Genomic DNA, 14,036 nt, shown 5'->3' with positions numbered 1-14,036 from the left:
GGCAAGACAAGATTGCTTCTGATGGAAAATTGAACTTTCTTGTGTACACACACATAAGTTTGGCTGTTAAACTGCTTTCTGTGGGCTCTGGGACATGGACTACAGAAAATGTTGTCTTTCTCCTTCGGTTTGTCTTTATCTTTGATTTTGAGCCTCTCCTTTCTGTGCCTCTACCCAGTGCCTGTCCCCTGATGCTTGCTTACTTTGAATTTCTTTCATACCTCACAGATACAAATTGATTGTGTTCTCACCTTCCCCCCTTCATTTGCATCCTTTGGTGTCTCATTCTCACTTTATCTCTCCCCCCTGTTCCTTTCAGAAGTCTTCCTATCCCTCTGGAATTCACACAGTACAGTTGATAACAGAACTAGTTCTATCGGGAGACCTAAAATCTTAGCTGCTCCTTTCAAATGCTGCTAATAAAGGATGGAAACATCAACATTTAATGTCTTATTCCATGTTTAGTGTTGCTAGTTTCAAAGAACTTGTTCATAATAAGCGGTGACCCATTCTCTTTTTGAATGACAGCCTTGCCTGATGGTCTAGAACAGTGAAACAARCATAGGCTGTTCTCATAGCCTGCCAGAGACAAGAGAGAAGGAAACTGGAATAGATTAGAATATTACACTGTTAAATATGTGACCTACAAGTTGAAAAGGAATATGTGTTTTTTGACATCATGTTCCATTTGGCTTATGTCAGTGGAATCGTTCCATAGTTATTTTTACTACAAAACCTCTGTTTCCATTTGCTGAGGTACACCTAGGTTAGCATGGATTCTAGGCTTCCTCGTATCTGCCACTGCTTTCACAGCAGTGGGATATTATTTATAGTGTATTTCCCATGACTCTGATTCCTGTTGTGCCAATAGGAGTGAAGTAAGAGTCTGCCAAGCTGTTAGCTACCCTCAAGTTAAGAGCTCCTTTTATGTCTAAAGGATGTACTTAAACTATATTTAAATAGACTTATTTGGAACACACAGGCCAGTGTAATCTTTTTTTTTGTCTGATCTTGTACATGAAGCCATATTGATTCCTTGGGGATCCTGCATGGATTGTCAACGGCACCATGTCCTTTAGAAAGCAATTTTAAAACAAGGGTTTTTACATGAGGCTTTATGTCCCATTTCACTTTTGTTCCATACAGTATGCTGTGGCTGCCTTCCTTCCAGGTGTGTTTCTGCTGAGCAGACTTCTGCAATGCAACCCTTGCCTAACAAGACCTGTTTTTTTGGCCCAGTAGATAATCATTCTTAGTTATAATGAACCATTATCAAGACTAATGTTCCAAGACTCCTTCAAACTTGATGAAATAATTCCACCTTGTTCCTATGCTAGCTCTAAGGATGCATATATGGGTGTATAACTTCAGTAGTCTGCTGTAGGTACTAGTTCTGCTTAGCCAAACATCTTGTCTCCAGGTCTTATAGCTCCCTCAGAGGAACTTTTCTTTTTAGGACAACAGCAGGGAGCTCCACTGCATATGTGGATATTCCACTTACTTTGGCTGCATTCCCTTTTCATCTAGTACCACTCAGCTTTGGAGTTGTTCTGGCCTGATATACTCTCACCTTACAAGTGAAGGTGTAGTTTTGTACCATTAAAAGTATGCTTTTGACATAGGAACAGAAAAGTTGAAGGGGTGTCTTGAGTTAGGCCYGTGCTATCATAGGCAGTCATGTCAGGTCATCTCTTCATTCTTCAATTGGCTCTGAAATACATTAATTCAGCTCATATCTGAAGTGTCTTTTCACCCCTGTGCCATTAGGTACATAGTTAATGTACTTGGTTATTTTATCTTGTTTTGAACTAGTTTGCCATCTTCTGCCTTTAGGAGAGAAGCYGCTGTCATGCCTATGGGTCGGCTTAGAAATCCATTGCTGGAACAATGAACTTTGTATGCATAGCTGAGTCTAGATATCCAGTAAGGTACCTTAAAATGAAAAGTTAGACTTAGCTAGCTAGTTTCTGGATTTCAGACCCCCAGAACCTGAACATTATTCTGTGTTGGAAAGTAAGTTTAATATTTCTGTTTTTCCCCTCCCCCCCCTTTTTTTTCTTCTGAATTGATGTATTCTTCAGAATTCAGACCTTTGAGGTAAATTTGATCTTATAGAAGATTGCTTTCTCTGAAGCAACTTTATTAACCCAAGAACATTTCAAAACGAAGAAACTTTTATAAATAGAGTGGGAATCAAGCCCATCAAATCTTCTTAATTCGCCTTTGGAATTTTTTCTTCTTGTAACTTTTTCTATGTGAAAATAATTTTATATCAGTTTCTTATATAGACAGATCAACCAATAAGATCTTGTGAGAGACTTTGGCTCAGAAAGGTAGTCATTTGGGAACAAATGCCGAATTCTTTGTCGCCACTTCTGCCCTCCCCCATCTGTATCCTTCTATTTTAGTTCAGCTTTTGTAACTTTATTTTTCATCTCATTTTCTGCTCTGCCTAGTTTACAGCTATATTTCCCTAGATCACTCCCAGCTAGTGTTTTATTCATGCACTGAGAGAAGAATATAAATTTAAATCATTTTTTATGCTTTCCTCTTCTTACATTCTTTCGTGTTTACACAGCCACAGAGGGGACCAACAGACAAAATATCTTGTGCCTCCCTTAGCCTTTGTTAGAGGCTTTACAGTTGCTGTATGTTTCTGATAAGACAGTCCTGCCCCAGATGTGTGCCTTGGGGTACAGTTCTTATTCTATCCTCCTTCTGCATTACAAATCATCTTGAAGCTGCCTGGTAGATGCTGCACCTCAGCATTTGGCCAACCCCCGCCTCCCCCAGGACCACGAGGGGGCAGCAGCACCCCAAAGTTCAGCATGCTTACAGCACTAGGAATGGTCCTTGGACAAAAGGGTGAAGAAATGAGGAAAATACGTTGGAAAATAAGGAGAGTCAGGGAAAAAAAATACTTCCGTAGAAAGGGAAAAATGAGGTTTTGACTTTTTTTTTTTTCAATACAAATCAAAAGCAAGCTCTTTCCTTTCTAATTGGAGAGGAATCTAATCCAAGATATGGGACACACGTGTGCAGGTCCCTGCCTAGCCTACCTCATGGCAAACACTTGAACCTCAGTTGCATGTATTTTGATGAAAAAATTTCAAGAGTGGTACTTTTTAAAAGAGAAAAATGCTGAGAAGTTGTCAGTGGAACTCCACCAAAATATGTATCATAGATTCAAATATTATGCCCCACAGCTGTTTGCTTTCTGGAAAATAGAGGGGCTGACATGGGTCTTCTGTTGTTTCTTGTGTCCAGTAGGATCTGGTTGCGGATTGTGGCATAGTTATATATGTCATGTGTTCCTTTTACTTCCTAGAGATTATTTTTTCCTTTTTACAGAAATAATGCAATTAAGGCAAATGCCAGAAGCTTGTAGTGAGTATCAAAACTGGCACAGCTTTTTTAATCAAGAGAATTGGATTAAATTTACTGTTGCACAGAATGCTAGCCCAAGTCCATATAGCTGCCTGAACTGAATTGTGAAGGCATATGTGGGACTTGAGAGATTGTTAGGCCCTATGCTGGCCCCCTTGTGGAGATAAATATCATTCTGTGTGCTATGAAGTAATAGGAAAGGACGTTGTACACAGCTTTCTGCTGCTCTTGGATCTGAAAAATGAAGATATCAGTAGCATACCCAATTTCAATAAAATAACGTGCTGATTAAAAATTCCAAGGAGCTGTAATTAATACTTTCTAATGTCTCAAAATACAATTTAATTTCATATGCATTCTACACAATTCTGCAATATTTTTTCCTTCCTCCCATTTTTTATTAGTCTTCTGGCTATTTGGCAAAAAGATTTGTGTTGTTTACTTTACAGAGATACTTGCAGTAGTTAGTTCAGAGGGGTGTTTCCATGTACATTTACAGCTTTCAGTAGTTATTCATTTTCTTTTCTTTCACAGGAAAACTGCAAGAAACTTCAACCAACCTATGTGCAAAGCTGCCAAGACAACTGTGGTGGAGGTAGGGAATTGAAATGTACCCAGTTCCCTGTAGGAACAAACCCCTTTGGATGCTGTGGCATTCTGGGGACGGAGTTCCTTTCTTTGACTAATTTTGGTGGATTTCATGCTATGGACAGTGGTCTAATCATTCTTTGCTGATAGTGTTAGGAGTAGCCAATTCAGCGTGCTTGGTTTTAATGATTAGTTTACTGAGTTCCTCCAGTTATTGTTTCTCTGATCCTGTCCAGGCCTTTGTGTTCACTGTGATTAGCCTTTGGGAGGGAGACATGGGAATAGCTTCAAACATGTAAAAGGATGTTAAAATAAAAGARTATGTGGATAAAAGAAGAAACGGTAGGCGTAGGCTATGTCTGAGAAGAATCACATAAGACGTTATGAAAAATGTCCTGATAATAAAGACAAATACATACCAGCATAGACTGGGCAGGTCATGGACCTTTCACAGTGGAGATCTTTAAAAGTAAGTTAGATAAATATCAGTCATGACATAGAGACATTTGGTCATCCTTCCAGTAAAGGGACGGGCTATATGATCTAGAAGTTTCTTCCAGTCTCTTTCACTCCTCTTTTTTTTTTTAATTCTTTTTTTGATCCTTTTTCCTTGCTATCTAAAAATAAAACGTTTAAAAGCATGGGGCAACCTACATTGGAAGTATATTGGTGACTGAAGAGTTGCTAAGGCAAAGTAATGTCTAAAAGATAGACTGCTCTACTGGCTTTTTCTTGCTCCATGGTAAGTTTTTATAAGTCTAGTAAAAGCTAAATAAGATTTTACAGTAAGATCAAGAGAAACTATTCTGGAACATGTTTAGTAAGCTCTAAATGGAAGAGGCTTGTGTTTCTTCATTTTTTTTTTCATAAAAACTTATCTGAAAAAGATGTTTGTTATACAAACATCTCTGGATAATATGTTTTGGAACTTGAGTTATTTCTTTGTGTTGCACAGAGCTTCGGCAAACAATACTGTATGATTTCCCTTAGAATTTGTCACTTGAATTACAGTGACAATTCAGCAACAATATATGAATTTTCACAATTGGTTTTCAAGAAAGGCTTAAAATATTTTTCTATTTAAAAATGAAATAAAGAATCCTTCATTTCTTTTCCTTCTATTCACTTGCCCTTCATACTTTGTTCATACTCTGGTGTTTAGAGAATTTAAGTAGATCAAAGCCTTCCACCTACATTCCATCTCATTCTCTCTTTCTACTGTTCTTTCCACATATGATGGGGTAGAATTTTCTTGTCAGTGAACAATAATTATGTGACATCCTTCTTGCTATAATTCCACTTAAGAGTATTTAGTAGCTCTGCCATGAATGGTGTCCACCTCAGGTTTGTTGCATTTTCAATACCATTTAAAACCTGGTATGCTTTTTGCAGAATAGCACACTAATATTAATTTTTTCCACTCTAGTTTTTATGGACAAATTAATGAGCAGAGAAGCATAACTAGAGAGCTAGGAAAAAATAAGTATTTCAGACCAAATGCGGTGCCTTGTTAGCTGAACTTTTAAGTGCCTTGCTTCCAGAGCAGAATCAGAATATTGTGCTAGGATTTAAGAGCTTGGATCTTAGGCATTGGAAAGAGATATCTCGATGTGGCATCTAGAACACCCTGAGCACTGAGCGTGGTCAGCCTGCAGATGTCTACAGCTAATCACTAGGGAACTGAGGAGGCTGAAGGGAGTTTCCTCCCAGTTTACCCATTGTGTCAGATGCCGCTGCTTCCTTCTTAGGATTTATTATTCCACCAGTCTTTCCCCATATTTCTTTAAGTTTCTGATCATTGATTAAAAATATGGACTGGCATTGAGCATAATGAGATCCCTGCCAAGGAGAATATAAACTACTGGAAATCCAGTCTGAGGATATTTGTTAATTTAGTGAAAGTGGGAAGCGCACTGGGAATTGATTGCTTTTGTTAACCTGCCCTTTTAAGATGTCCTGTGGAGCTGAAATATGCAGACAAAACTGTGCATGCACAGTAGAAAGCACATTTTTTCTTTAATGTATTAAACCTGCTGTTCCCTAGTTTAGGTCAGTGTGGCAATTAATACTGTTTTAGCTGAAATATGGACAGACACTTACTTTTTGTAAGAATTCAGAGGTGAGAAATTGGCAGCATTTAGCGATGTGGAGGATAAGAGCAAAGAGGCCAAAAAAAACAACCACCCACCCAAACCCTGATAGCTGTTGCTTGCCTAAAAATCTTACCATGTTGTGAGGAATGATACTCTCTGTGCATAGAGAGGCTTTCGAAGGAGGGGGAAGTAAATCTGTTCTGTTACCAGTTGTGTCTGTGGCACATAGTTGAGGGCTCTTGGTTTTAGAATTCCCTGAGAGCAAGCTTCAGATTAAAGTATCTGACTCTCAGCCTTGTGTATTTTAACTAGTGAAATGGTCAGAAGTAGCTGTACAGAACCAAATACAGTAGTCTTTTTGAGATTAGAAATGTGTTGAACGTAAACTTCTGCTAAGGAAATACAAGAGGCTTACTAAACTGCCCAGGTATTTGGGACTGTTTGGTTTGTTTTTGTTTTTATAAGTGATAGGAAGTAGAACCTGATAACATGCTCGATAATAAGGATGTTTGCTGAGGCATAGATGACGTTCTGTAGAGGTCTGATGATGCTGTGTCTAGAGGAATTTCTACTTTAAATTTAAAGATGACCAGTTCTGAGGGTCAAAAACAAGTTTTAACTAAAAGGTATGATTCATGTTATTTGTAAGGTAACTGTTGCAGAGAAAACTGTTAAATAATCCAGCAAGATTAGTTACTTTGGCTTTATCTGTATGTGAAAACCAAGTGATACAGGAGTTAAGCTGTTTTTTAGTTCTTCTACAGTGTTGCATTCTAAAAAGATACTGTATTTGGTATATTCATATCTCACTTCATCTTGCATAAGCACTTGCAGTTAGAGCTATAGCTTTGTGTGTGGACCTGGGTCCTCCTGTGCACATTCTGCCTGAGTCCTTCAGGTCGACTTTCAGAGCTATAAACACTTCCCGGCTCCTCTGGCATAGGCACTGCTATTGCAAGGACGAGGGAGCTGGGAAATCAGCCAATCGTTTTAAAAAAAAAAAAAAAAAAAAAAAAAAAAAAAGAAAAGAAAAGAAAAGAAAAGGCAATCACAAGTTATATACAAGCCCCGAGCATTTGTACAGCAGCAGAGAAAGGACTTGGCATGTGAAGAAACATGGTGGTTTGTGTGGTATATGCAGCAGCATTTCAAATGCTCCCTGCTGCGTGAGGGACTTGTCTACTGAATTCACCAGCAGCACTGCTGTTAGGCCTCTCAAGAGGCCCATAGCCCATGTTATGAATTGTGTGATAGGAAATGAAATGGTGTTTCAGGAGGGCCTTTTGGATGTGTGGTCTGGAGTGCAGGGGAAGGGCTGTGATACACAGCTGCTTCCAGAGAAGTGTGTCTTGCTGCAGAAGCTCCTGTGAGCAGCGTCCCACTGGGAGAGACAGCTTTGGCTGTGGCGATTCTTTTTTGGAGAATATCAAAGCAACCTAAAGCCACAGGAAAAAACATGATGTGATTGTGCCAGATGTGGGTGTCGTGACAATGCAGGAGAGGTGAAGGGTGATTTAGTCTCAGGCTCTCATTCTCTGCCCAGGAGAGCACATAAACCTCCATAATGGCCATAAACATCCCTAAGCTGCTGTCTGTTCCCTGCCACTGTTACTCTTTGCTGAGAGACCTACAGAATACTTGTCCCTGGTGAGGTCGTTTGAGATCTCAGCCACTGCTATGATATAAATGTTTGATAGTGGTAATAGTATGTTTAAAAATATTTATAGGCAGGCTGTTTGGATATCCAGTTTGAAAAATTTTTTTGTTCAGATTGCGAGAGGATGGCTAAATATATCTCCCTGTGTAAACAGCATTTCCACCTCAAATAATATCAGGGGAGGAAAAAGAAGAGTGTACTTTCTCATAAAAATGCATTAAATAAAAATCATTAAACCCTGCATTTTATCTCTGGTTGCCTAGTAACAACACAGCCACGTCAGTGAGCGCCATTATCTCAGGTACAACGAACTGTGCTGCACTGAGGGACAGAAGCAGACTGAAACAAGTCACTTGTATCCTATTATCTGCGCTAAATCATGGCATTGTGTTTTACTGAAAAATGAACTTTTTTGTGCCTAATCGTCCAAACATTTTAACACCAACATAACTTTCCTCAGATGCATAGTTCTCTTCTGAGAAAATTTTCAGTGTTTTTGCACAGTGGTGGTTTGCTGTAAAAAGCCTATAAGCTGAGTTTGAAGATGGAATAAGAATCTAAATCTCTTTTTCCTTACCTGAATGCTCCAACCATGGAACTTGAAACTGTACCCTGGTACAGGAAAGAAATCTGAAATTGGAGTGGGCACTGACTTTGCGTAAGGATGGTTTTCTGGGGGACCCCAGGTCAGGATTTGAGGCCCAGGAGGACAGGAAACCCATGTCTTTTTGCTTCAGTGCAAGTGCTTGAACCACCGAGCTGTCATACAGCTAGAGCATTCTCGATATTGCTGTCCAGGCGCTCAGTGATGACGGTGCGGGTGCTCAGGGATGGCTGCTGAGAGGGTATCCCAGCGGACTTCAGTGGAGAAATGTTTTGTTTGAGAATCCCATTTGGTACAGGGTGGGCACTGAGCTGCTTACTCTAACCACGTTATCACAAGTTTTTGGCACAAGTGACAATAGAATTGTAGTTGCCATAGTAATTTATTAGTATAAGTATGGAAAACTGGATCATAAGTACCTAGGGGTTAGTCAGGGACTTTGACTGCATGATTGGGTTTACATGCYCAAGTTCTGGCTAAATCCTGCATCAGAAATGTTTGTCAATCTGGATTTAGATAAACTTAAAATTAATAAAGTGAACTTAATTGTAGGGTACAGACATTCATTATAATCTCGTCTTCCAAACGAACCTTAGGTGAAAGTGATTAGAATGAACACTTGAGGGAGAGTAACTATGAAATACAAGTTCATGGTGCTTAGAAAGCATAGAAGGGAGAACAGCAAAATATCGGGAATGACTCTTAGGAACACTGACCTCATGAGCTTGTAGATTTGGTAGATGAAGGCTTCTGGGAGGTAAGAAGAAATGAAGTTAAGGAAAGACCTTATTAAAGGCTTGAGAGTAAACTTTCCCACCAAGGAGGAAGCATTGGAAGAGCAGCAGGAGATGAATTCARCTTCATCACAATCATCACTATCATCTCAAACACAGAAACAAAAAATTATGAAAAGTGACACCAAAGTCAGACTTCTGAGGATGAGCATTAAAAAAAAAAAAAAAAAGCCTAAGTACATAGAGGCAAATTCAGAAAACTCCAGCCCAGTGTGAAATAAAAAAGACATGAAGGTAGCAAGAAATTGTTATGAAAGTACATATGTAGTGAGCTGGAAGACCAAGGACACTGGGACACTGATATTTCACTGCTCGATGAAGGGAGGGAAAATTACYAATGCAGAGTACAAAGAAGGCTGAAGTGTTTAATGCCTTTGCTGCTTCAGTCTTCAGTTATGTTAAAAAGCAGTTTGGCTATTACTACTATGAGAATTTTGAAATAGTCATTCCAATCAGCAGATCAGATTTTAATCTGTTGCAGCATCCTTCCATGCAAATGCTTTAAAACAGAATTATTCAGTGAAAAAACTGAGGTTTTAAAGAGGAGTAAAGGATAAAGATATCAAGGCTGTCTTGACTTCATATAATGCTGGTTTTTCTTTTCATGTGTGAGAAGCCAGAGAAAGTGATACCTATTTAAACAAGAGATTGTTTTAAGATTTATGTAGATATTTTTTTGATGATAGAAAAGTAGGGACATTTCCCCATTTTGTCAACCTTTGCAGTAAGTCAAAGGTATTATATCAGTTTTTTTTTTTTTTCCTTGTTGAAAGAAGCAGGGAAAAGTAAAGAGCAGAGTTGGGACAGATATATTCCTGATAAAAATGGGGACTGTATGTAGCTGATTTATTGTGTAAGCTAATGAGCTAAGGAGGGCTAGAGTCTTCCTGGCTCTCCTGATAAAGCTGTAGATGCTGAATTATTTCTCTGACTTATTTGTGCATATGGATTTTTAATTTTGGCAGGGATATTTGGTTAACGTGGGTTCTAAACATAACAACTGGCAACTTCAATCTTGGATATCTATCCTTAAGACTTTTAAAGTGCTGAATTTGTCAGACACTCTAAGTATCAAGAGCTGCAAATGAAGGCACAAGCACATCTAGCAGTTAGTTTTTTAAGTAAACTAAATCTCTTTTTAAATCTCTGTGTATGTGTTCATTTTCTTCTGGCATTCATGCATTGAGAGAAGTAAATAATAAAGCTATTTTTACATGTTTTTGTCTTTGAAAAAGATGTAACAGAAGATGTAGAGTGCTTCATCGATTCAAAATTAGAACTAATCTGTGATTTTAAGACACTCCATATCTAAGGTACTAGCTATGGTAAATCTAGCTATGYTGCAAGTAGAAATGATCTGCTCTTTGTGATGAATTACAGCAGATTCCATCAGGGCTGAATGCACACTAACCAAACATGTCTGATTTAGTCATCTGCCAGAAAATTTTTGAGAGAGGGGAGAACCACATGAGTTGTATGAAGTTGGCCACCTAACCACCCACTTCAAGGCARTGTCTAGACTTTCAGACACAGGAAGAACAAAAATCGCTAAATGAATATAAAGGTTTCTGTGAGAGCTATTTTTTTTTCCCCAGTAATTTGGATGAATCAGCAATAGCAAAGATACCTATGATTAATATATTTCTATTTTTGAGGGGGGCTGGGGAAGGGAAGGGTTGTATAGGGGTTCTATTAGGCAGTTGAAAGCCAATTGGTATTAGCTTGGTGTACTTCAGCTATTATTCCCCCAATTAACAAATACACAGATAGAATAGAAAGCTTGGTGTGACTGGGAGATTAGAGATCATACTTGTTACGACTTTGAATATCAGATTTGCTTAAGACAATTCTTCACAGTTTTTGGAAGCAGATAAATCAGAATTTTCTCATTAGGTTCTGAGAAACAATTTTTTTTTCTTCAGTGAAGGTCTGATTTAATACATCTGTGTCAGTTTCAGCTTCAAAAATAAATTTGGTTCCGTGAAGCATGTTATTCTTGTTATTTATTCCCATGCATGTGGTGGTGTCTTTCCAGGCAGTGTTCAGGAAGGATAAAGTGCAAGTGTAAGAAAAGTTTTATTTTTCTTAATATTTGTTACTTACAATCCGTTTTTACCCAAATTCCTGTGATTTCYGAGTAAGCTATTGAGACTGTTTAAACCTCACAACATAATACTACTTTCACTTCATTTTTTTTCTTCCATTTTTTTTCTTTGAAAAATACTCTGACTGCTTTCTTCCCAAAGTTTTATTGATTTTGAATATTTGGAGCATTTGGATACCTGCTATGGTTTTGAAGGTGAGATGCAACACACTGCTCTCCTGTTGAGGAAAAAACAAAATGGTAGCATGCACTTTTTTTGGAAGTCTTTATAAACTATCACTGTTTTTAATGAATATGTGGAATAAGGAGGACAACTAATACATGCATATACCTAGGGTGCCATTTTGTGATGACGTGTCTTTTTGTCTTCTTTAGTAAAATACCTGAGGGCTTTCTTTCTCTTCCCAGAGGGAACCTGCAACTTAATTTGTTACTAAATAGCTGCTACTACATTGATTCACTCTGATTACCTTACTATGTGTCTTGTGTTCAGCACAATCTGGCCTGATTCTTAGGTGTATTCCTTGAACTTCAGAGGGGTTTAGTTGGACTTGCATATCCTGGAAGATGCAAATAAATCTCTCAGATTTCTTTGAAATTTTCCACCTCTTCCTTCAGCAATTAAAACTCTTTTTATATCACTTTTGAAAGTAAAACTTAAATTTATCTCCTGACCTTTGGGTTATATTCCTTTGAACATGTAGGAGATGAGTCTCTCTTCATTTGTCATTTCTCTGATATGAGTAAGAAAATATAAGTCTATTTGTTTAGGTTTCTGTTCTTCCTGATAATTTATGAATAATTTTAATAAAAAGGACAGTTATTGATTTTTTACCTTCTAATCAGTTCAAAGGTTTTCAATCTAACATACTTTGCAAATAAGCAATGAAGTACTGGAATAATTTACTTAAAACAATGTAGCTTTTGTTTGCAAAAATGTTAAATTGTATCATTTTGATAGTCAATATTGTGAGCAGCTATTCTACTTGAAAGTGGAAAGATTAGGGATATGGCCTGTTTCCTTATTTAGCATGTGTACCTAGTACAGATTAAGTAAATTCTTTTGCCATTAGTTAGCCATTAATGAATAAAGAATTTGTTCATGGATTGTGGGATTTTTGTTTGTTTTTCCCCTGGCTCCTGTCCTATTATGTTGATTATTTTCAAAATAATTATGTAATATAAGCTAAAAATTTATTTTCCAAAATTGCCTTTTCCAAGTTGAGAAAGCCATTTTATAACTATTGAGTGTAGATGGTTATGTTTCATTTTGTGTTAAGTACTGAATACAAATCGGGTGCTTTCTTATTAAGAGGCGATAACACAGTTATGTTCCAGTTTCTGTTGCATTGCTAGCATCTAGTTGAGTATAGTAAAATTAGGTATTGAACACTATGAAATCACCTCATTTTATCTGGAAAGTACAAGCTGCAAAATCTAATTGATTACAACGAGAGTGGGTTCATTGATGACTTGTATCCAAACAATCAGATTTTAAGAAGGATCTAGGAAGTGATCACTTCCTGAAGTGATTCCTAAAGATTATTTTGAGAATGTTGTATTCTTAGGAGTATTCCTTTGAGGAATTTCAGTATCTTCTGACTTTGAACATGACCTTGAAAGTTAAGTATATTGTATACCCTAGTTATGCTGGAATTTGACTAACTTATAAGTTCCTGAAGAAGTGTAGTTCTTATGTGTATAGTAGAGCTTTTTCAGAGCCTGGCAACTAAATTCTTTCATTCATGCATATATGCACACAGTTTTACAAATGGACAGCTTTTGCAGATAATCAAGTATGCTGCTTCTTTTCTTTGCAGTTGTTATCCCAGAACTGCTATGCACACGTACCAAGAGCAGATAATTTAGTGCAATCTGTATTCTTCTTTGCTGTCACCAGTACAGCATGGAGAAAGAGGTTAAAGGCATGGAATGGAAAGTGATCGTTGGAGAAAACAGAGGAAGCAGGTGCAGAGRAACACAAAAGAAGAGATTAAGCCTGAGGCAACTAGAAGTGGAGGTAATTGAGGGGATTTAGAACAGAGAAAACAAATGTAAAATGAGTATAACGTAGCAAGGGCTCCTAAGTTGTGAGAATCCGTAGCCATATGATGAAAAATCTGGAGGCAAATCTAGGAGATTTATTTCAGCTTTGCTCCTCTAATGACCAGTTAAAACATGCAGCATGTCTGGCTGTTTTTCACGGGAGTGTTCACAGAGCATAACAGTCTACTAGCAACCAAAAAAGATGTAAAGATACATAGTATTTCCATTAGTATGGAAAAGTCAAATAGAGWACAGCTGCATACTGCTCCTATACTGCAAAGAGAAGGAAACACCCAGTGAAATTAAAAACATAATGAGAAATATTTTTGACAGAATCACAGAATGGTTGAGGTTGGAAGGGACCTCTGGAGATCGTCTAGTCCAACCCTCCTGCTCAAGCAGGGTCCCCTAGAGCACGTTGCACAGGATCGCATCCAGGCGGGTTTTGAATATCTCCAGAGAAGGAGATATTCACAACCTCTTTGGGCAACCTGTTCCAGTGCTCTGTCACCCTCACGGTGAAGAAGTTTTTTCCTCATGTTAAGATGGAABTGTCTGTGTTTCAGTTTGTGCCCGTTGCCTCGCGTCCTGTCACTGGGCACCACTGAAAAGAGTCTGGCCCCATCCTCTCGACACCCTCCCTTCAGATACTTGTACACATTGATAAGATCTCCTCTCAGCCTTCTCTTCTCCAGGCTAAACAGGCCCAGCTCTCTCAGCCTTTCCTCATAAGAGAGATGCTCCAGTCCCCTAATCATCTTTG

The 14,036-nt window shown here is 38.1% G+C and overlaps 1 protein-coding gene across 1 annotated transcript in view; it reads left to right on the top strand.

Annotated features, from left to right (window-relative positions):
* OXCT1 (3-oxoacid CoA-transferase 1) overlaps positions 1 to 14,036 on the top strand; it is an 81,259-nt gene that overhangs the window by 24,731 nt on the left and 42,492 nt on the right. The window contains exon 8 of the mRNA XM_026058114.1: positions 3,922 to 3,982. Within this exon, the coding sequence (XP_025913899.1) occupies positions 3,922 to 3,982 (61 nt within the window). The remainder of the gene's footprint in view (positions 1 to 3,921; positions 3,983 to 14,036) is intronic.

The sequence above is a fragment of the Apteryx rowi genome, unplaced genomic scaffold (genome assembly GCF_003343035.1).
Source record: "Apteryx rowi isolate R43461 unplaced genomic scaffold, aptRow1 scaffold_143, whole genome shotgun sequence".
Taxonomy (NCBI): domain Eukaryota; kingdom Metazoa; phylum Chordata; class Aves; order Apterygiformes; family Apterygidae; genus Apteryx; species Apteryx rowi.
The sequence above is the reverse complement of the archived record's forward strand: the minus strand, read 5'-3'. Positions and strand labels throughout refer to the sequence as shown.